A 23,716-nucleotide genomic window follows, 5' to 3' on the forward strand; every position below is an offset into this window, starting at 1 on the left:
ACAACTCAGGACCTAGGATCAAGGGAGACACTCAAGTGGTTTAGTACTATATTTCTTGACACAATGATTTAAAAAATCATGGCCTCTAAACCATCAAGCTGCATACTTGACCCTATTCCAACTGAACTACTGAAAGAGCTGCTTCCTGTGCTTGGCCCTCCTATGTTGAACATAATAAACGTGTCTCTAGCCACCGGATGTGTACCAAACTCACTAAAAGTGGCAGTAATAAAGCCTCTTGAAAAAGCCAAACCGTGACCCATAAAATATGAAAAACTATCAACCTATATCGAATCTCCCTTTCCTCTCAAAATATTTTGAGAAAGTAGTTACGCATTCCTGAAGACGAACAATGTATACGAAACGCTTCAGTCTGGTTTTAGACCCCATCATAGCACTGAGAATACACTTGTGAAGGTGGTAAATTACATTTTAATGGCGTCAGACCAATGCTCTGCATCTGTCCTCGTGCTCCTAGACCTTAGTGCTGCTTTTGATACCATCGATCACCACATTCTTTTGGAGAGATTGTGAACCCAAATTGGTCTATACGACAAGTTCTAGTCTGGTTTAGATCTTAGCTGTCGGAAGGATATCAGTTTGTCTCTGTAAATGGTTTGTCCTCTGACAAATCAACTGACAAATCAACATTTTGGTGTTCCTCAAGGCTCCGTTTTAGGACCACTATTGTTTTCACTATATATTTTACTTGTCTCTTCCAAGATGGCGTAGCAGTCAGACGTCTTTGTCCTGTCGTGTCCCTTGTATATATATTTTTATATATTATTCTTCCCATATCTTTTAAAAACATTTTCTTAAACCTCAACTTCAAAATACTCTCCTAACAACCTGCCTACAACCTGTTTTTAATTTTTTTTTCTATTTACTTCGGATCTGGAATCTCTCAAACTGAAGCTAGTCAGCTAACTAGCTACCAGCAAACCACTGCTAACGGTCATCAGCTAACCTTTAGCTCGGAAAGCTCTCGCCAGTTCGTACAACGTGACTCAAACCAGAGCATAACGGACCTATTTTTTTTCTCCATATCACTGGATTCCTACCGCAAACTCTTAACATTTATATCTGGATCTTCGCAACTAGCACTCCTGAGCTACAATATCCGGACCCCTTCTACTGCCGGTATGGGGCACGGAACCCCGCCGATCCTCAACGACTGGAATACGGACATAATTTTCCCAAGGATTCCAACAGGCCCCTCAGGCGTGACGTCCGCTGTAGGCCCATTCTGCTAACCGTGGCCTGCTAGCTACCTAGAGCTACTTGGAACCCAACTAATCCATGATTGGTCTATCAACATCACCGCACGAAGAGGCAAAAACAGAAATACCTCCATCGCGACATCCCCCTAAGGCCCTTCTGCTAAGTTGCTAGCCCCGGTCTGCAAACTGCGAGCCCCGGTCTGCTAACTGTTTGCTTGCTAACCCCGGTCTGCTAACTGCTAGCTTGCTTGCCAACCCCTGTCTGCTAACTGCTAGCTTGCTTGCCAACCCCGGTCTGCTAACTGCTAGCTTGCTTGCCAACCCCGGTCTGCTAACTGCTAGCTTGCTTGCCAACCCCGGTCTGCTAACTGCTAGCTTGCTTGCCAACCCCAGTCTGCTAACTGCTAGCTTGCTTGCCAACCCCAGTCTGCTAACTGCTAGCTTGCTTGCCAACCCCGGTCTGCTAACTGCTAGCTTGCTTGCCAACCCCAGTCTGCTAACTGCTAGCTTGCTTGCCAACCCCAGTCTGCTAACTGCTAGCTTGCTTGCCAACCCCAGTCTGCTAACTGCTAGCTTGCTTGCCAACCCCGGTCTGCTAACTGCTAGCTTGCTTGCCAACCCCGGTCTGCTAACTGCTAGCTTGCTTGCCAACCCCGGTCTGCTAACTGCTAGCTTGCTTGCCAACCCCGGCCTGCTAACTGCTAGCTTGCTTGCCAACCCCGGCCTGCTAACTGCTAGCTTGCTTGCCAACCCCGGCCTGCTAACTGCTAGCTTGCTTGCCAACCCCGGCCTGCTAACTGCTAGCTTGCTTGCCAACCCCGGCCTGCTAACTGCTCGCTTGCTTGCCAACCCCGGCCTGCTAACTGCTTGCTTGCTTGCCAACCCCGGTCTGCTAACTGCTTGCTTGCTAACCCCGGCCTGCTAACTGCTTGCTTGCTAACCCCGGCCTGCTAACTGCTAGCTTGCTTGCCCTGTACGGCTAACTGCTAACTTGTTATCCCCGGCCTACTAACTGTCTGAATCGCCGTGTCCCCAGCCAGCCCAACCACTCACTGGACCCATATGATCACTTGGCTACGCATGCTTCTCTCTAATATCAATATGCCTCATCCATTACTGTCCTGGTCAGTGATTACGGTGTCATTTCACTGTAGAGCCTCTAGCCCTGCTCAAATATGCCTTAACCAACTGTGTTGTTCCACCTCCTACATATGCGATGACATCCCCTGGTTTAAACATCTCTACAGACTATATTGTTCTCATCATTACTCAATGCCTAGGTTTACCTCCAATGTACTCACATCCTACCTTACCTTTGTCTGTACACTATGCCTTGAATCTATGCTATCGTTCCCAGAAACCTGCTCCTTTTAATATCTGTTCCGAACGTGCTAGACGGCCAGTTTGTATAGCCTTTAGCCGTACCCTTATCCTACTTCTCCTCTGTTCCTCTGGTGATGTAGAGGTTAATCCAGGTCCTGCAGTGCCTATCTCCACTCCTACTCCCCAGGTGCTCTCATTGGTTGACTTCTGTAAAAGCCTTGGTTTCATGCATGTTAACATTAGAAGCCTACTCCCTAAATTTGTATTATTCACTGCTTTAGCACTCTGCCAACCTGGATGTCTTCGCCGTGTCTGAATCCTGGCTTAGGAAAACAACCAAAAACCCTGAAATATCCATCCCCAACTAAAACATTTTCCGCCAACATAGAACTGCCAAAGGGGGCGGTGTTGCAATCTACTGCAGAGATAGCCTGCAGAGTTCTGTCTTACTATCCAGGTCTGTACCCAAACAATTCGAGCTTCTACTTCTAAAAATGCACATTTCCAGAAACAAGTCTCTCACTGTTGCCGCTTGCTATAGACCACCCTCTGCCCCAGCTGTGCCCTCGATACCATATTTGAATTGATTGCCCCATCTATCTTCTGAGCTCGTGCTATTAGGTGACCTAAACTGGGACATGCTTAACACCCCAGCCATCCTACAATCAAAGCTTGATGCTCTCAATCTCACACAAATTATCAATGAACCTACCAGGTACAACCCACATCCGTAAACATGGGAACCCTCATAGATATCCTAACTAACTAACTCGCTCTCCGAATACACCTCTGCTGTTTTCAATCAAGATCTCAGCAATTACTGTCTCAATGCCTGCATCCGTAATGGGTCTGCGATCAAACAACCACCCCTCATCACTGTCAAACACTCTCTTAAAACACTTTTGTGAGCAGGCCTTTCTTATCGACCTGGCCGGGGTATCCTGGAATGACATTGACCTCATCCCGTCAGAAGAGGATGCCTGGTTATTCATTAAAAGTGCCTTCCTCACCATCTTAAATAAGCATGCCCCATTCAAAAAATGTAGATCTAGGAATAGATATAGTCCTTGGTTCACTCCGGACCCGTCTGCCCTTGAACAGCACAAAAACATCCTGTGGCGTTCTGCATTAGCATCGTATAGCCCCTGTGATATGCAACTTTTCAGGGAAGTTAGGAACAAATATACACAGGCTGTTTGGAAAGCTAAGGCTAGCTTTTTCAAACAGAAATTTGCATCCTGTAGTACAAACTCAAAAAAGTTCTGGGACGCTGTAAAGTCCATGGAGAATAACAGCACCTCCCAGCTGCCCACTGCTCTGAGGCTAGGAAACACTTACCACCGATAAATCCACTATAACTGATCATTCCAATTAGCATTTCTCTACGGCTGGCCATGCTTTCCACCTGGCTACCCCTAACACGGTCAACTGCCCGTAACCCTCCACAGCAACCCGCCCAAGCCCCCACCATTTCTCCTTCACCCAAATCCAGATAGCTGATGTTCTGAAAGAGTTGCAAAATCTGGACCCCTACAAATCAGCCAAATTGCTTGCAACCCCTATTACTAGCCTATTCAACCTCTTTCGTATCGTCTGAGATTCCCAAAGATTGGAAAGCTGCCGCAGTCATCCCCCTCTTCAAAGGGGGTGACACACTAGACCCAAACTGCTACAGACCTATATCTATTCTACCTTGTCTAAGGTCTTCGAAAGCCAAGTTAACAAACAGATTACCACCAACCATTTCAAATCCCACGTACCTTCTCTGCTATGCAATCTGGATTCAGAGCTGGCCATGGTTGCACCTCAGCCATGCTCAAGGTCCTAAACGATATCAAAACCGCCATCAATAAGAGATATTACTGTGCAGCCGTATTCATCGACCTGGCAAAGGCTTTCAACTATCAATCACCATATTCTTATTGGCAGACTCGACAGCCTTGATTTCTCAAATGATTACCTCGCCTGGTTTACCAACTACTTCTCTGATAGAGTTCAGTGTGTCAAATCAGAGGGCCTGTTGTTCGGACCTCTGGCAGTCTATGAGGGTGCCACACGGTTAAATTCTCGGGAGGACTCTGTTCTCTGTATACATCAATGATGTCGCTCTTGCTGCTGGTGATTCTCTGATCCACCTCTACGCAGACGACACCATTCTGTATACTTCTGGCCACTCCTTGGACACTGTGTTAACTAACCTCCAGACGAGCTTCAATGCCATACAACTCTCCTTCCGTGGCCTCCAACTGCTCTTAAATGCAAGTAAAACTAAATGCATGCTATTCAATCGATCACTGCCCGCACATCCAGTATCACTACTCTGGACGGCTCCGACTTAGAATACGTGGACAACTACAAATACCTGGGTGTCTGGTTAGACTGCCAACTCTCCTTCCAGACTCACATTAAGCATCTCCAATCCAAAATGAAATCTAGAATCGGCTTCCTATATCGCAACAAAGCATCCTTCACTCATGCTGCCAAACATACCCTCGTAAAACTGACCATCCTACCGATCCTCGACTTCGGTGATGTCATCTATAAAATTGGATGCAGTCTATCACAGTGCCATCCGTTTTGTCACCAAAGCCCCATATACTACCCACCACTGCAACCTGTATGCTCTCGTTGGTTGGCCCTCGCTCATACTCGTCGCCAAACCCACTGGCTACAGGTCATCTACAAGTCTCTGCTAGGTAAAGCCCCGCCTTATGTCAGCTCACTGGTCACCATAGCAGCACCCACTCATAGCACGTGCTCCAGCAGGTCTATCTCACTGGTCACCCCCAAAGCCAATTCTTCATTTGGTCGCCTTTCCAACCAGTTCTCTGCTGCCAATGACTGGAATGAACTGCAAAAATCACTGAAGCTGGAGACTCATATTTCCCTCACTAGCTTTAAGCACCAGCTCACAGATCACTGCACCTGTACATAGCCCATCTGTAAACAGCCCATCTATCTACCTCATCCCAATACTGTATTTATTTATTTAGCTCCTTTGTACCCCAGTATCTCTAATTGCACATTCATCTTCTGCACATCTACCATTCCAGTGTTTAATTGCCATATTGTAATTACTTCGCCACCATGGCCTACGTAACAATAACATCTCAACAATATCAGAAAACCGATTCAATGGCATCCACTTTATTAAAAAATATATATATATTTGTAGCTCACCGCATTCATCCTAATCATACCAGATCCTTGTTCTGCATCTACTGGGACTGAAAATAAATTATACTCAAAATGCTCAATGTTTCAAAGAACACAAAAAGCAATCACCAATCATAAGAGTGTGTACCAATATTATGTCCTCAAAAAGATCAGAGACCTGGTTCTATGTCATTCTTTCAGATAGCACTGCCTTTTACTGCCAGTTCATATGGGATCTTTGTTGGTGACCTCATTCAGCCACTAGTATCCTGCCACACCATGTGGTCATCAGGACACCTGCAGAGTCCTGTAAAGAACCTGTTAAGCAACAAAATTACTTGACAGTTTGAAGGATACAGCACAGGTGCAAAAGATACTTTGTCACAGAATCAGATGAACAATGCAGTCAGTGTCAAAAATGTTAGCCTAGGCAAACCATTTCAACGTTGTCCAGTGTTTGTCATTTCCATTATCTCCTGAATGAAATACAAAGTTAGATGCTTCCCTATGCAGTGAGGGGTCAAATACCTAATCAACCCAACATGTCAGATAGGAGTGAAAGACAACGCTAAATAATCATCATGGTTTAGCTGCTTAACTATGCAGTCATCATTGAATCAGATGATAGCAGTCTCATGTTGGTTGAGTACACAAGGTAATTTACCATAACAGGTCCAGATCATTTCATTCCCACAACGTAAGCCATTTGCAGATAAGAAATATGTTACATTTCAGCTCAGAGACCAGAAGAGCTGAACTAAATTAAACTGCACTGTCAATAAAAATGTATTTTTGAGAGATCACCAATGTTTATGAATCGAATCATTTACAGTACATGTGAAAATTGCTATGAGATTAAGTGGAAAAATACAGATTAAGGTTTGCAGCTGTAAAAGGAGAAAATATAGTTTAATAAAAGTGCTTAACAGATATGTCATACTCATGTTATGCCTCAGAACACGCAATTGGTGGTTGAAGATTCGTCATCCTGACAGGTCGAGTAGCAAATGGGGTCATCAATGGGACAGGTCTCAATCTTGGGTTACACCAAACCTTGCTAATACCATGGATGTTAAGACTCAGATAATCGTTCATACCGAATTGTGCATATTCCACTTGACGTACTTCTCCCCAATACCTGCACACAAAAAAATAAAAGATTCAGCAAACTGGTATTGACAAATGTAGACTAGTTTAAAGTAAAAAGCCTCTGTAGCGAAATGGTTTTCTGTGATTTAATTTAGCACTCTTACCGAAGGTGAGCCACGAGGATATTCCTGAAAACGGAGCCTATGAGAGACAATGACACTTATTAACTATCAACGTTGCAATAACATTGATACAAAGCAATAGCATTTGCTCACAAGGTAAGAACGGTTGGCGTTTCCTCAATTGAACCGTCCCTATCAACACTTATTCATCATGTGAGCATGGGACGCTTAGCTTTCCGGTCTACTTTCCTGCGTTAATTACCCCGACTTTCTAAATTAAACAGTGCCCATTAGAATACAGTTGTGTGTGGTTGATACTGAAGACATACTTGTTCACAATACGTGGTGAAGTTAGGCCTGCTAGCTAGCGAGCGCAAAACGACCTCACTAGGTCCTTGCCCAAGAATGACACGTTTAACAGCCATAGCTATTCAAGTATGAGGAACAACATGCATGTGCTTCACAGGATTACAAAAAGTTGGCATATACAATACAAGCTACGATGATAACCTTTAAGACTCAAGAGGCGAAGGAGACCAACGGAACAGTAGAGGTTGAATTTGTATGGCACGCATTCGCATTGAGTTATGGGAAGTCAGCATCGTCTTCTATGTTTGGCCAAACACGAGTTTGTTTCTCATGGTACGACCCATTAACCAATGAGAATGTGATAAACTAAAGGCGCTACTTGGTCAATCTGTTCTCTGCATTGGCCCTGCAGCATTTGGAGACAATTTATGCTTGATCCAAAAATGTGGTCGGAGGCGCCATATATTGTGTGACGCAACTGTGGGGCCTCAGGTGACATGCAGAGGCCAAATTGAGCTCCATACCGCATCGAGGGCTCTGTTTAGTTCCGCATTGACATGATTGGTCCAATATAAACACAAACTCACTTTCTTCCCAACAGTTCTGCGCTGATCCGTGAAGTGCAAGAAGTATGAATGCCCTGACAACTGCAGAGGCCGTACCACTCATTGTAAATTATGCTTGGCCAATGAATACGTCAGATTGACCATGGAGCGCCTTTATGCCACAATCTTTTTTAATGAAGGGTGTCAAACACTAAACAGAGGTAAACTCAGGGAGATTTAATATTTTGCATCAATGAACATGGAAATGCGATACAATCGAGTGTTATGATTTCAAGGAAATAAAAAATACATTGTTTTGATTGCTCCTTTGAAGCGAAACAGTGCTGTGGAAATGTATGGCAAGGCCTCAATTCAATATTAATTTACAAAGACATAACATGAAAAAATAATGGCTTTTTTTGTGTGTAAACTCTGTAAATTCTATTATTTTAGAAGACACAGTATTTACCTACTTTAGAGAGAATAGGATGAAAATCCACCTGAATTTGAGTTTTTCCACCACAGGCAATCATCGCATGCGTGTATTCAGCAGGAATGTGTTCTATATCCCTACACATTGTTTCGGTCACAACTCCTTTCCGCTGACCAAAAAGTAAATTCATGTACTGTATAACCTGGCCTTGCTTACTGATAAAAATGTCTTCTGAGGGGTAAATTAACATATCTGACTTTAGCTTACAATATTGCACATAATGGATTCGCTAAAGAATATCCACAAACATACCTAATGATTCATATGCTCAAGTGAAAAAAATCTGTATTTTATTTTAGGTACTTATCCAAACATCTGCTTATTGAGGTTAAAATGATGTTGCACTGAATTGGGAATTAACCATTATTTTGAAAGCAGACATGAGACTATTATATGCTTTCCTGTTGAACAACAATTGGAAAGCACATTTTGCACCCTCAACCAAATTTGGACACTAGCAGCACTCAATAAAACCTACTCTCATTAAAGCTCCTTAACATGTTACCCAATCATCTGAAAAACAAAAAACAAAACATACATTTGTTCATAAATGCCAAAAGGGAAAATAATCAACATGGAGACAAGTCCTCTTCCTCGACTCCACCTTCTGTCTATCTTGCAAATGCATACTTCTTGGGTTCTTCTGGTCCTCTTGAGCAGATAAACACACACTAGATGGTAACTTAGTACATTGGGAAAGGCAATGTTGACGAACTTGAGAGGGGACAAATGTAGCAGGGGAAATGGAATGATTCCTGATGTGTTGCCACAGAGTTAATTTCCTCAAATATTTACTATTGCCATAAGGAAAGAGAAAGGAAATAAAAAATAATATATATTCGTCATATGTATCTATATATAAACAGCTGTAGCTAGTTGTAGGCAAGCCAAGTTCTCCCCATTGTGATTCCACCATAAGGCCGTCAAACTCCCAGAGGTACAGCTTTCATTCCTCAGTCACCAGTTTCCCTGAGATATAGAATGCTGTTTTTCAAGGATTGTTCAATCAAAACACCCTCCCCCTCAGGGACCCTCGTGGGGATCCTCCTGACAGATTGTGAGAGCTTGTTTGTGTAGCCGAAGGGCATTGGTACTGGTTTTGTTATTATGCTTCTTTTAGTCGTTTAGGGGATGGAGAGGTGGAGGTGGTGTTGGCGAAAACAAGGGGTTTTCTTTTTTACATCGTAGATGTTTCTTCTTAATTTCATTCCATTTTAACTTTGAAAATGCAAAGCTGTGTACATGTTCAATCATCAGTCATTCCAAGGCCTGGATAAGAAGTGGTTTGAAAGAGAGTTCTTATTAAGACTCCGAGATCTGTATCTGTGGCCTCAGTGCCTCTGTGATCCAGTTCTTTTCAGTAGAGGCTCATCGTAGACCCAGCACTCTCCATCCTCATGGAACAACTGCAGGGAGTAAACATGGAGACTTAAATCATTGGGGACTACAACACCTCTTTCAAAAATCCAAAAGGTACAGGTTAACATTTACATCTGCAATTCACAAATATTTTGACAAGCAAGCGAGGCACCCTATGAGTCATATACTTTCCATCGACATATTAAACAATCATGACCGTGAGCTATTAACCTTGATATGGACTGGTGGCTGTTAATATTGCTGTCAGGGCTCTGGAGATGTGTGATAAGAATAGGCACACTCACCCTAGTTTCCCACTGCATTTCATTCTCCTTCCTCTCCCTGGCCTCCCCCCTCTGCTTCTCCTCCAGCCTGTGCTTTGCTTCCGTTGCTGCATCGATGTCTCTCGACTTCAGGCTGACTGTCACATCCTTCCACAGGCTGAGGGTCAGACACAAAACAGTGACTTGAGGTTTCAGACCAAACAAAATAAGTTGTTAAAATCGGATTATTTTGTGCCTGGTTGGATTGATAGCGCCATTAAACTGGATGCCATGACAGGAGCTACTACCCCCACATCCACAGAAAGGGGACTGGACAGAAGAAATAAAAAACAGCTACTTATTACTGTAGTTCTGTGGCCATGATAATATGAAGAAAGAGGCTTCTCACCTGCGGGACTCATACTCCAACTGGTCCTCCAACTTCCTCACCTTCTTCTTGATACAGCCCATTTTCTTCGTGTCAATGAACAAGGAGTTTTCCTGGATTCAAGAGATACACTTTCAACTCTATTTTACGAATAAAATATGAACACTTTCTATTTTGATTTTAATATACAAGGTCAACCTTCAGTGTTGAGGTCAGATATAAAATGTAAAAGAACAATCCTTTCCTGAAAATCCCACATTGACAACAAGCAGAGATCACATTTCTAAACTCAACTCACCCCAGATGCCCACTTAGCGTGCATAACTCCATTCCACTCTCCTTCGATGGAGCAGAATGACTTCTTGTCATTGGGAGGACTGCAAACAAACACATTTGTAATATATAATACAACATTTTGAGAACCAGTTTTGGCTTTTCAAAACTATTGGCTGAAATGATACAAAACCTTTAGAACACGTCGAACATCACAACAAAAACTGATTTCTATATACTGCTATGAGCACAGTAAATAAAGCAAGAACAGGTTAACATGCTGACTAGACCGGGTGCGCGCGTGCGTCCGCATGTTGATTTTGTCCATCCACACCAGACGCGATCAAGACACAGGTTGAAATATCAAAACTCAGAACCAACTATATTAATTTGGGGACAGGTTGAAAAACATTAAACATTTATGGCAATTTAGCTAGTTCTAGGATATAAACATTAGGTTGTTATTTTACCTGAAATGCACAAGTTTCTCTAATCCGACAATTAATCTACAGATAAAATGGTGACCCGAGTTAGTTTCTAGTAATCTCTCCTCCTTCAGTCTTCTTCTTTGGACTTTATATGGCAGTTGGCAACCAACTTTAAGGTGCATTACCACCACCAATTTAGCTGGAGTGTGGACCTCAGTTCATGTTCATACCCACACCCACGTGGGTATATGCTCCTAAAAACCAATGAGGAGATGGGAGAGATGGGACTTGCAGTGAGTCAAGCATCACAAATAGAACCTGGTTCTATTTTAGTGCCTGGCTACAGAGATGCTCGTTGACACGCGCGAGCAGTTTGAATGCAATGATTGAATAACATGTATGTGTACATTTATTTTGTAACGCGAGGGGTGGGGTCAGCATGTAACACTACATGCATGATTAAAAATAGGAAAATCCCCTTACAAGATCTCAGCGGTGATCCTGTGCTTCTTGCCACCGTAGAAGGGCTTAGTGTGAAACACAATGCTGGCACTGTAGCCCGTTTTGGAGCAGTTGATGTTACACTCTCCACCCAACTCCACCCATGGGACAGTCAGGATCGACCTGAAGAGAGAAGGAGCACCCATTACATGTCAGGGAATACTGATAACATATTATACCCATTTATACACACTCACTTTACATACAGTAAATCATGTGCGCTGTACTGGAGTTCAATTCAAAATAAGTTAACTGGGACTATTATTTCCAGAACAACAAACGTGAGACAGTGTGAGTGAGTGTGAGTGAGTGCGTTTGTGTTATTCACGTTTAAAGCATGAGCCTACCTGCCATAGCCATTGGGGAAGGTGAGTATGTAGTGCTCGTCATGTTCCAGACAGGACACACAGCCTACAGGAGAGAGAGCGAAGCACACATATCAGAACACACAGAAGACCATAAGGTTTTTTAAGTGTGTGAGGACACACATTTATGGACTACGTAAGTGCTTGAAGAGATTTCTTACCCTGGCCAATATTGTGGACTCCAATTGACATTCCTAAGAACTTTGACTTGGTCCAAATGTGGGCGTTGAACTGAATCTTTTTGCTCAGACACTCTGCGTAGAATGCAGAAACTACAAGGAAGAGGAAAGGTAACAGTACAGTTAACTCCATGGCTCTGGTTCTCTGTAATGTTGACTGGGTGGGGAGACTCACTGGGGGGGTGATGAGAGACCTGCTCTGCTACAAAAGACACACTGTTGGCTGAAGACCATGGCACTGGACCCTCTGACGATGGCTCCTGAGGGGTTGGTGTTAAGCATTGATTTATTAGTAAATAATTGACAAAAAAAATATTACAAAACTTAACATTGATTACAGTTTTACTTAAAAATCATATCATATGAATATAAATTGTCAGTCTTTACTGTGGTACAATGGGATCTGTCAGTGCTCACCACTGCAGTGGGCTCCTCACTCTCTGAAGGCAGGTCCCAGTGGCAGAAGAAGACCTCTCCCAGGATGGGGTTGTAAGGCTTCTTGGCCACTGAGCTTTTCCTCCCTGCGTGGAAGGCTGACATGTACCATTTTACCATCTGCACCATGCGCTCTTTGGGTTCCAGTTGATCCGCGATACTGGGGATGAGAACATCAGCCGTCACACCACTGGATCAAACAAAGGTTATGACCCCAACTAAGCAAAGATCTGTTCATAATGCCATGGATGGGATTCTGAAACAAAATGTTTTCCTTATTTTTGGAAACTGTTGGAGAGAATTTGAAGTGACATACCTGACAAACAAATCCGGATGTGCAAAGAAGTCAGCATACATCTCCAGCAAAGACCTCCTCTCCAAGATAAATGTGGGGAGGACCACCTGAGGAGAGAGAAGAGAGGGAAAGATAAAGAAACAGTTAGCAAGAGAGAAAGAGACAGTGACAAGAAGGACAGACAGACACACAGAGCTCTTACCTTGGTGAGGTCCATGCCTAGTCGCACCTGGGACAGCAGGTGCATGATGACACTCTTGTGCTCCTCCACAGACTCCCCCTGATCCTCCGCCTCATCATCATGGCTGTCAAATTGATCTGACCAGAGCAGACAGCAGACAGTTAAAAACACCTACACCACTGATACAGGACAGCCTGACATCCTCTTTTTTGTTCCTGAAGAAAACATCAGCCACAAAGTGATGTTACATAAAAATACATTCAGCTCCAAAAGTATTGGGACAGTGACAATTGTGTTGTTGTTTTGGCTCTGTACTCCAGCACTTTGGATTTGAAATTATACAATGACTATGATGTTAAAGTGCAGATATTTTCATCCATATTGGGTGAACAGTTTTGAAATTACAGCACTTTTTGTACATAGCCCCTCCATTTTAGGGGACCAAAAGTATTTGAACAAATGTGTATTGAAGTAGTCACAAGTTAGCATTTTGTCCCATATTCTTAGCATGCAATGATTACATCAAGCTTGTGACTCTACAAATCTGTTGGATGCATTTGCTGTTAGTTTTGGTTGTGTTTCAGATTATTTTGTGCCCAATAGAAATGAATGGAAAATAATGTATGGTGTCATTTTGGAGTGAATTTTATTGTAAATAAGAATAGAATGTTTCTAAACACTTGTACATTAATATGGATGCTACCATGATTACAGATAGTCCTGAATTAATTGTGAATAATGATGAGTGCGAATGTTAGACACACAAACATCATACCCCCAAGATATGCTAACCTCTCACCATTACAATAACATGTCACTGTCCCAATACTATTGGGTCTCACTGTAGGTTATTGTTGGAGGTAGACAGGTGTGAGGAGAAGTAGGGCAATGTGCATGTGTTTGTGTGTGTGTCACCTGCGTCAGTGGTGCCGTTAGACATGGAGGAGTCGAGGGACTCGTTAGTGTTTGGTCGTTTCAGCACTGTTCCATCATCGCTGTGAGGCAAAGCAGCAGAAGGCCTAGAGGGACTGACAGAGAGAAGGATGGAGGGAGAGATGAAGGTGGAGGGATGCACAGAAATAAATAACTGATTACCTAATAGGAAATATATGCCATTAAGGCACAGGATTAAAACACACCTCCAGTAAAACACAATCAGCTTATGACAAGTTGCATTTTCCCATACCTAGGATTGTGCGGAGACTGTATTACCGCCACACCAGCAGTCATGAGTCATGACCACAGTAAAATTCCACGTGACCGTACGGTAATCTCCTCTTATGCACTCTGGACATGTATTGGTAGTACCCAACTTGCTAACTACCATCATGTCCTACTGGCATGGTACTCAGGGCTCTATTGTCCCTCTAACCACTCTGAAAATCACATCAAACACTTATCAAAACAGTATGTGCTTTTAAAATTTGAAGAAGTTCAACAACAGGTTGAAACTGAGTGGAAAACATGGTTGTTGTGGATGTTGTTTCAAAGCCTAACAACATAATGGACAGTGCTTTCTTAGGTGATAATTAATTCAAACACTATATATGTGATCAAGGCCGAAAAAATTCAAATGAAAATAATAATTTTCCGTGATGCAATAAATAGCCTACTGCATATTACGCACGGCAACATTTAAAACAAATAAAGATTGAATGTGTCTCTGGTACATAATTGGTCTATCCTACACTCCAAAATTAAACACATTTCAGTAATTGCCTTTGAGTGTGGAGTGCATTATTATGCATACTGGATGGACTGGTTACCTTATGCTCTGCTCCAAACGTTCTATTACCGATGTTCCCTGACAGATTTCACTTGGTTTCCCAAATGAAGCACTGGCTAGCTGCAGGAACATGGTTGGAGAGCCCATGGCATACAGAGTTTGGGTGGAATATCACCTGTCGTGCAGCAAGAGGCTGCATGCTCCTCAAACAGGGGTTGATGTGTACAGTGAAATAACTGGAGTAGCCTACCCTGCATGATTGAAAAACTAACCGCCTATTTGAGTGCATAAGGATGCCTTTTTGCCTGTGCCCGTTCCTGCCCATTGGATAATGGGCCATTCTAAATCTAAGCAAATTTGACATATTAGTAAAGACAAGAGAATCTGAGGTGTGAAAATATAACCACTTGATGAGAGAACAGTGTGTGCAGCCCGAGGGAAGGAACAGAGCTCAAACTTCTACGCTCTACATAGCCATTTTATTCAGCTAGGTGCAATGATATTTTTACCATAAAATCATATCATATAAAATAATGGCACAGGACTTAGGCATATCTTGTCAGCTAAATGAACAAGCCTACAGCCTATGGCATGGCCAAAGCCAGATGACACAGTCGGCCAACTCATATTCTGTTCTTCTGAAATAAATTTTCTTCATTTCATAAGGTTTTTTGACCTGCCTGAAATAAATAATGGATTTATTGTGATGGTATATATTCAATTGATTTATTAGAATGTTTATATGTGGATGTTCCAAAGGCGCGCATCAGCGGCTTGTATGCATGGAGGCCTGGAGCTGCTAAACGTGTATATGTTAAAGCCATTTAACGTGAGACCGGCAGTCTTTTGCATGACAATATCGGCTGACAAAATTGAATGACCGCCACAGCCCTACCCATCAAGTATTTAACATGGGGTTGAATCAGACCAGTTTCAGGAAATTGCCATTTGTATACAAGCACAACTCACAAATGTACAACGACAACAAAGGATCAATAAAATCATGAAATAGAGTGCCAGGATGTGGTCAGGTGGACCATTTCCATCACCGTCCTTTGTCTCTGTAATCCCCAATATACTGCTGTGTGGATGGATAAAGAGAGTAAATACTCACTCTAGGAAGTGTTTGGGAGACGTGCTGTTCTGGGAGAACTCGTCAGCGTCATAGAACTCGTCTTCACTGCTGGAGTAAGAGAAGTCAGGGACCGAGTGGGAGGTGATGGTCATGTGACTGGGAGAGGCAACGCTACTGCTGGGCGCCGAGGGGCCACTCCCTGAAACACAGACAGAGAGATAGAGAAAACAGGGTGGGGGTGAGCAGGAGGTCCCAGCTGAGATGGGCCTAAACCATGTATTGCAAAAATGGCTATTTTTGTTTACTGCTTTGAACTAAAATCATACAGAGGCTCTATGCAGCTTTTTTCCTCTCAGTGATCATATGGACACCATTTTTCTGTTCCCATATTGTTAGAGAACCATGAGAAGTTTATTCCTTGCATAATCTCCCCTGCAGTGCAATGTGTGCTCCCAGGATTCTTCCTTAGTGCACAGCTCAGCTTTTATTCAGCAGCATCAGCAGGATTGAAAACAGGCAGGACCTACCAAGCCAGAGGAATAATGACATTTGTAGAAAGTACCTAAGGTGCTCTCCTTGCTTCACATACACCCCAGACATTCTAGTAGTAAAACAAAACTTCCTGTTGCTAACAGCGGTTTCTAGCAAGAGACACAAACCTAATGAAAACCCATTTTGAAAAATACAATTGAGTACATTTTAAAAAGTCAATAGTGTTTTATGTGTGTGGTGATTATGACGTGACATTCCCACTGAGTGGATACTCAAGCCCTAAATGCAAGTTCTAGGTGACAGAGTGAAATGTTTGTCCGAGTACAGCTGCAAGCTACAGTGCCTTCAGAAAATACTCACACCTCTTGACTTTTTAAACAATTTGTTCTGTTACAGCCTGGTCACTTGTCTACACACAATACCCCTTAATGTCAGTGAAAAGATGTTTTGATTTTTATTTATTTATTAATTAAATATGAAAAGCTGGAAATGTCTTGTGTCAATAAGTATTCAACCCTTTTGTTATGGCAAGTCTAAATAAGTACAGGAGTAAACATTTGCTAAACAAGTCACATAATTAAGCTCCAAGGACTCACTGTGTGCAATAATAGTTTTTAACATGATTTTCTAAATTACTACCTCACCTCTGTACCCTACACATATATATTATCTGTAAGGTCACTCAGTCAAACAGAATTTCAAACAGATTCAACCATTCGACCAGGGAGATGGGTGAAAAAAGAAAAAAAAGGCAGACATTGAATATCCCTTTGAGAGGAAGGAAACCGCGAGGACAATTGTGACTTGAAAACAGTTTAATGGCTGTGATAGAAGAAAACTGAGGATGGATCAACAGCACTGTAATTACACCATAATACTAACCAAATTGACATAGTAAAAAGGAGGAAGCTTGTACAGAATAAAAAATATTCCAAAACATGCATCCTGTTTGCAGCAAGGCACAAAAGTGATACTGTAAAAAATGTGACCAAGCAATTCCCTTTTTGTCCTGAATACAAAGTGTTGTTTGGGCCAAAACCAATACATATTACTGAGTACCACTCTCCATATTTTCAAGCATAGTAGTGGCTGCATCGTGTTATGGGTATGCTTGTAATCTAATCGTTAAGGACTGGGGAGAATTTCAGAATAAAATAAATAAATAAGTGGAACGGAGCTGAGCAAAGGCAAAATCCTAAAGGAAAACCTGGTTCAGTCTGCTTTCCATCAGACACTGGGATATGAATTCACCTTTCAGCAAGACAATAACCTAAAACACACAACCAAATCTACACTTACCAAGAAGACTGAATGTTCAGTTTTGACTTATCTGCTTGAAAATCTATGGCAAGACTTTTAAATGGCTGTCCAGCAATGACCAACAACCAACTTGACAGAGCATTAATAATTCTGAAAATAATAAAATGGGCAAATATTGTACAATCCAGAATTCGAGACTTAACCAGAAAGACTCACAGCTGTAATCGCTGCCAAAGGTGATTTGACTCAGGGATGTGAATACTTACGTACATGAGATATTTCTGTATTTTATTTTCAGTAAATGAAAAAAATAAAAAGTATGTTTTCCCTTTGTCATTATCGGGTCGTGTGTATAGATGGATGCGGGGGGAAAAAGTAATAGATTTTAAATTCGCCCTCCCGGGTGGCGCAGTGGTCTAAGGCCCTGCATCGCAGTGCTAGCTGTTGCCACCAGATATTCTGGGTTCGAGCCAAGGCTCTGTCGCAGCTGACCGCGATCGGGAGGCTCATGGGGCGGCGCCGGGTTAGGGAGGGTTTGCCCGGCAGGGATATCCTTGTCTCATTGCACACTAGCGACTCCTGTGTCGGGCCGGGTGCAGTGCACGCTGACCAGGTCGCCAGGTGTACGGTGTTTCCTCCGACACATTGGTGCGGCTGGCTTCTGGGTTGGATGTGCATTGTGTCAAGAAGCAGTGCGGCTTGGTTGGGTTGTGTTTCAGAGGACGCATGGCTCTCGACCTTTGCCTCTCCCGAGTCCGTACAGGTGTTGCAGCGATGAGACAAGACTAACTACTACCAATTGGATACCACGAAATTGGGGAGAAAAAAAAAAGGGGTAACATTTTTTTAAATAATAATTTTTGTTTAAATACCTAAATGTGGAATAAGTCAAGGGGCATGAATACTTTCTGAAGGAACTGTAAGTGTGGGTAACCTGACCACTAGAGTGTGATGACCTCTGACCTGTGCTGTTGGGGGTCGGAGTCTGCAGGCTGCCCATCACCGTGACAACAGGCCCCACTGATAGAGTGGATGGCCGCTGTTCTCCTTTACACATCTTGGAGCCATCTACAGAAAGGAGACAAGAAAAAGGAGAAGGCTCTGGCATGAGAACACTGCTTTATAATGCAACAGACAATGTCATTACAGACCTGAGAGCAACCTTTACATTATTATTTTTTTAAACCTGCAAAGCAGTCATAGGTATCCATTAAACTGTGACTGTTAAAATGTTAAACTTTGCTGACACGGGGTCTCGACCTTGGGATTGGATTTGTGTCCAATTTCAGAGAAAGCTTAATTTAGATTGCCCTACATTGGGAAGTGGACGTGCTGAAAAATAGGGATTCAAGCACACCAGGGGGCACTATAGATTTGTGTTTCAAGAAATAAACATTTATAAGGTACAAAAATCTGAAAGTATTAAATCCAATGCTAATCTATATCCATGAAATCAAATAGTCAATTTTGTATACACTATCCGTATGTGGACTCTAATGGATATTTTTATTCTGAGGAGCTACTCTTCCTGATAGGATTGTAGATTAGATTGTGTGTATGGCTCTCTGTATACTGTACCTGTGGGGAGGGTGGTCTGTGTTGGCATGGCTACGTTGACTAAAGAAGTGTCCTGAGGCTGAAATATCCCATCCACTGGGTTGATGGTGCTCTGTACAGGGCAAGACAAAATGGTGCCAGTCTTAAAACATAATAGGTAGTTAGAGCAATGTGCGTTGCAGATGGACCTAAACCAGCAGTAGCACTTAACGCACCAATACGGAGCAGACTATAAGGACAAAATAAATACACACTGCCAATGACTAGAAAGATCAATTACCTTTCACTCTGCTTCCGGTAAATATTGGAAAATTGAGTTCTACCTAATAAATATCTAACTACGTAGCGCCATTCGGAATTATTGGGCTAGTTAAACGTGTTGTTGTTTTGGCTCTGTACTCAAGCTCTTTGGATTTGTAATTATACAATTACTATGAGGTTAAAGTGCAAATTGTCAGATTCAATTTGAGGGTATTTTCATCCATATAGGGTAAATCGTTTGGAAATTACGGCACTTTTTGTACACGGGCCACTCAAGGACATTCAGAGACTGGTCCCGAAGCCACTCCTGCGTTGTCGTGGCTATCTGCTTAGGGTCGTTGTCCTGTTGGAAGGTGAACCTTCTCCCGAGTCTGAGGTCCTGAGTGTTCTGAAGCAGGTTTTCAAGGATCGCTCTGTAATTTGCTCCATTCATCTTTTCCTCGATCCTGACTAGTCTCCCAGTCCCTGGCGCTGAAAAATATCCCTACAGCATGATGCTGCCACCATGCTTCCAAAATCCAAGCGGGCTGTCATGTGCCTTTTAATGAGGAATGGCTTCAGGCTGGTCACTCTACTATAAAGGCCTGATTGGTGGAGTGCTGCAGAGATGGTTGTCCTTCTGGAAGGTTCTCCCATCTCCACAGAGGAACTATGGAGCTGTCAGAGTGACCATCGGATTCTTGGTCACCTCCCTGGGAAGGTGTCTGAATACTTTCCAAATGCACTGTAAGTGAATTTGTTTCAATATCTTTAATCCCCTAAAATGGGGCGAACTATGTACAAAAGTGCTGTAATAAACAGTTCACACCATATGGATGAAAATACCCTCAAATTAAAGCTGACATTCTGCACTTTAACCTAATTTCAAATCCAGAGTGCTGGAGTACAGAGCCAAAACAACACCTAGAGGGCACTGTATATCACAACACTTACAGTAAAACCTAATATGATCAAACATATTTTCCACCCTGCTAAATCTAGGACAAAAAAAAGACATTCCAGCGAGTTACATAATGTGATGGCAACACTTCTCTTATTAAAGTTCTTGAGATTTGAAACCCACAGATTTTAATCCTAGGTATATTTAACTGTGGTCTAGCCTTATCAATTTATCTTAAACATGTGTACACACATTATACAAAGTGCACTGCTGCCATAGCTTTATGGGTCAGTGATACCTTTGACCCTGTGCCTCTAACTCTGTCAACAGCAAAAGGCAGAACAAGAGGAGGTCAGAAATCATCAAGTCCTACACAATCTCAGAACACAACAGTGAGCAGCATACTGAGGTATGACAGAGAATGAAGGAGAGTGTGGTCTGAAAATAAGTTGGGCACCATGCAGAATGGAAGATTTCACACTACTCTACTGAGCAGATAGAAGTCACTACATCAACTAAGGATCTTTACAGTCAGGAAAGTGGAAATATTAAAAAAAAAAATCAAAAACAAATCAAGGAAATGAAGGCATGCAGTGAAGTTCAGTCCTCTCTCTGCCCTTTAGAACAGGAGTCGGAGTGAAATTTGGGAGATTTCTCATTTTCCATTCACTCCACCCTCCCCCTGTCCACGTGCTTTCTGGAAAGTAAGGCAGCCACTCCTAATTATAGCCAATTACAGAAACATTGCTGCTCCACCGTGGTGGAGCCAGTGTGGCCTCACTAGTTAGAGATGAAACCAACAGTAAAGGATGCCTCTAGTGCAGGCTGAGGGAAGGGGTTAGAGCTCGAGTGTGCTTAAGGCATGGTTAGAAGAGGGTCTATATATGTAAGGCTAATGGCCAGAGAGATTACTGTCAGAAGACTGGCCTGGCAGGCTGATTCTATGGGATTCCGACTTAAAAACATCTTTGGGAAGCCAGTAAACAGCCTTTGACTGGTTGACATCTATTAGTCCTTGACGGTTCAATAGGCATGCACAGTAAGTCAAAATCGATGGCGATTTGGGGGAGGGTATAAGCACACTCACACACACTCCTACAAACGTGTCATAAAAGAAGCAGAATGATGTTGTGTCTAAAAGAAGTAGTAAAGTTTCTCACTATTATCAGCAACAAAAAATAAAATGATTTCAGCTGAGAAAGGGGATAGTGGCGTGGCAAAAGAAAGAGCAATATACAAGATGAAGCTATTTTTCTAAACAAATGGCATGCACTTTTACAGATCTGATTCGTCTTTTTTTCTATCGTTTAGCGTGAATTAATCGGAAAAGGATAGAGGTTTGGTTGATTTCGATATTTCTAATGGACAGAGAACGTCAGAACTTACTATCAGTCCGTATGCGTGTTGCTGTTCGTTACTTTGATCCTTAAAATTTTGAGAAGAAAACGTTACTTGAGGAATGTTCAACTGTTTGTATGTAATGATGATATGAGCTTGTTGTTAAGAGCTTCTTTCAAGCAGCCATCAAGTTATTTAGAAAGTCAGAGCATTTGTAATGGTAACATCATTATGAGCTCGAAGATTATCGAGCGTATGTGAGAATCACCTCTCCAAAATGTCAAAATGGAACCTAATGGAATGAAGCAAACTGCCCACAATAAACAACAACCCAGGCTGGAGTTAAGTGGAAAACTACTGGCGAGGCGAAAACATGCAGTGTACCGTGATGTGGTCTCACAACAATGACATGACAGTGATGCAATGAGAGCCCCACCACAGTCAAATGAATGAGTCCTTTTTACCTTGGCAATCTGCAGCAATACAATACAGTGCTTGATGGACTCTACCATACTCTGAAAAGAGAAACAGCACAAAGAATGAAACACCGCACTCAAATTCAGACAGGTGATTCTGAAAATAAGGATTTTCTCTCTTTTTTAAAAAAAAAATGGTGTTTTACTTACATATGTGGTTTCCTTCAAATTTTCAATTTTCTTTAAAGGAGAAAAACATGATGAAAAATGGCTGTTTCACTTCAGACTTTATTTTAACACCTAACTAGACTTCAGGACTCAAAGTTAGGTGAGTCATTGACTGAGAAAGATCGGCACTGTGAAACCAACGCAGAAACATGCTTTGTTCAAACTCTTTCACAATCATGGCATTAGACCAGCCAAACAGTGAACCCTAACCCTAACCCTAACCCCAACTATAGTTGGTGTCCTATGTTCATCACAACAGGTCATTGTCTTCACCATATTAAATAACCTAGAGTTTAAATGTTCCAAACTGACCTAAAACTAAACTCATGATCTCAATAAGGAAGTGAATCACAGCTACTAAAAAACTGACAGAAAATCTCTGAGTCAATAATTATCAGCCACAGTTCTGTGAACAAGAGAAGAAATATATCACTCACTCTGCGCGACTCATCTTCTTTGCAATCCTTGATTTTCTCATCAAAGAGCTGGAAGAGAGGAGATGTATGAGAAGCTGAAGAGGATACACTCAAATCAGGAGCCGAATAAAAACACATTCATCGATGATGCAGTGACGAGTCAGTCACCGTTATTATGAAAGTCACTGTCCTACTTAGTCACTCAAATGTGAAAAAGGCTCACCTTTAACTGATCAATTAGAATTTGTAGGTACGCGTCAGCCTCTGCAAGTTTCCTTTCAAAGTCTTGGACACTTGGAACAAATCCTGTCTCTGCCTCCTAAAATAGAAAATGACAAAAGAGCAGAACTTCACAGCCCAGTATGACAGTTTTCAGCTTCCACCAGTAACCTATTTCGGACAAAGAATTTTACTGCCAGTGCACCTCTACTCTGAAAGTTTGTTAGCAGATTAAAAAAAGTTAAATATTCTCCTGGAGGGGCTTTAAAAAAGTGGGATGTAGCAGCACAAAACAGCAACTGTTTGGGAGAAGCTTCCAGTAAGTAGTGATATGAATTGTTCAACTAGCATTGTTTAAAGGCTTTGCCTGCTAGCCTGCCTGACCATACCTGCTGATAACAAAACAAGAACAGTCCCTTCACTACCTGGAAGTTAGCTTGGCTAAAATACAGAAATGAAATACCCAACAACTTCCTCAAAAATACCTGAAAACTAATGCTTAACCAAAGCAGTTGAACCTTACAATATTACAACTCATAAAACACATCCATAACCACTGCTGGACAGTAAGTAAATCATATACTCCCCTCTCTCAGTATTGCTCTGGTCTTAGCATGTCCTATGGTTTGGCAGGCGCCTTTGGACGACGCCTGTTTCTCAACTGAAATGTATCGTACAGGGATGTGAAGAAAAGCCATTAACACACATTAACCCCAGCGTTGTCTAAAGTGTAAACTGTAAAACATAACAAGCTTTAAAGAGACCAAAGTCTGGGCCTTTTTTTCTGAAATTCCTTTAGGATCAAAGGTGGTTCGCTATCAATATAGAAGCAAGTTGCTTAGTGTTGGTGGCTAAAGAGGTGCCTGAGCAAATAAAATAAAAACAGGTAATTTGCTAAGCTAAAGAATAGTCTCCTTTCAATCT

At 42.3% G+C, this 23,716-nt stretch overlaps 1 protein-coding gene and 1 non-coding gene across 5 annotated transcripts in view; both read right to left on the reverse strand.

Annotated features, from left to right (window-relative positions):
* Positions 1–6,231: 6,231 nt before the first annotated feature.
* On the reverse strand, positions 6,232–6,320 carry LOC118396471 (small nucleolar RNA snR60/Z15/Z230/Z193/J17). Its single transcript, XR_004828199.1, has one exon. It is a non-coding gene; the product is annotated as a small nucleolar RNA snR60/Z15/Z230/Z193/J17 (small nucleolar RNA).
* A 1,666-nt stretch (positions 6,321–7,986) lies between these two features.
* Positions 7,987–23,716, reverse strand: part of osbpl9 (oxysterol binding protein-like 9) — a 48,107-nt gene continuing 32,377 nt past the window's right edge. For 3 of the 4 annotated variants that reach the window (XM_035782216.2, XM_052458032.1, XM_035782235.2), the window contains 20 exons: positions 22,797–22,892; positions 22,595–22,642; positions 22,140–22,169; positions 21,978–22,028; positions 21,562–21,600; positions 19,056–19,146; positions 18,441–18,545; positions 15,765–15,924; positions 13,840–13,952; positions 12,946–13,061; positions 12,765–12,850; positions 12,431–12,608; positions 12,189–12,273; positions 11,996–12,106; positions 11,817–11,880; positions 11,452–11,592; positions 10,566–10,644; positions 10,289–10,380; positions 9,922–10,057; positions 7,987–9,663 (listed from right to left, as the gene is read on the reverse strand). In XM_035782216.2, the coding sequence (XP_035638109.1) occupies positions 9,589–9,663; positions 9,922–10,057; positions 10,289–10,380; positions 10,566–10,644; positions 11,452–11,592; positions 11,817–11,880; positions 11,996–12,106; positions 12,189–12,273; positions 12,431–12,608; positions 12,765–12,850; positions 12,946–13,061; positions 13,840–13,952; positions 15,765–15,924; positions 18,441–18,545; positions 19,056–19,146; positions 21,562–21,600; positions 21,978–22,028; positions 22,140–22,169; positions 22,595–22,642; positions 22,797–22,892 (1,896 nt within the window). In that variant the 3' untranslated portion in view covers positions 7,987–9,588. The remainder of the gene's footprint in view (positions 9,664–9,921; positions 10,058–10,288; positions 10,381–10,565; positions 10,645–11,451; positions 11,593–11,816; positions 11,881–11,995; positions 12,107–12,188; positions 12,274–12,430; positions 12,609–12,764; positions 12,851–12,945; positions 13,062–13,839; positions 13,953–15,764; positions 15,925–18,440; positions 18,546–19,055; positions 19,147–21,561; positions 21,601–21,977; positions 22,029–22,139; positions 22,170–22,594; positions 22,643–22,796; positions 22,893–23,716) is intronic. The other variant, XM_035782227.2, reaches the window with a different exon arrangement.

This window comes from Oncorhynchus keta, chromosome 1 (assembly GCF_023373465.1).
Source record: "Oncorhynchus keta strain PuntledgeMale-10-30-2019 chromosome 1, Oket_V2, whole genome shotgun sequence".
Lineage (NCBI taxonomy): Eukaryota > Metazoa > Chordata > Actinopteri > Salmoniformes > Salmonidae > Oncorhynchus > Oncorhynchus keta.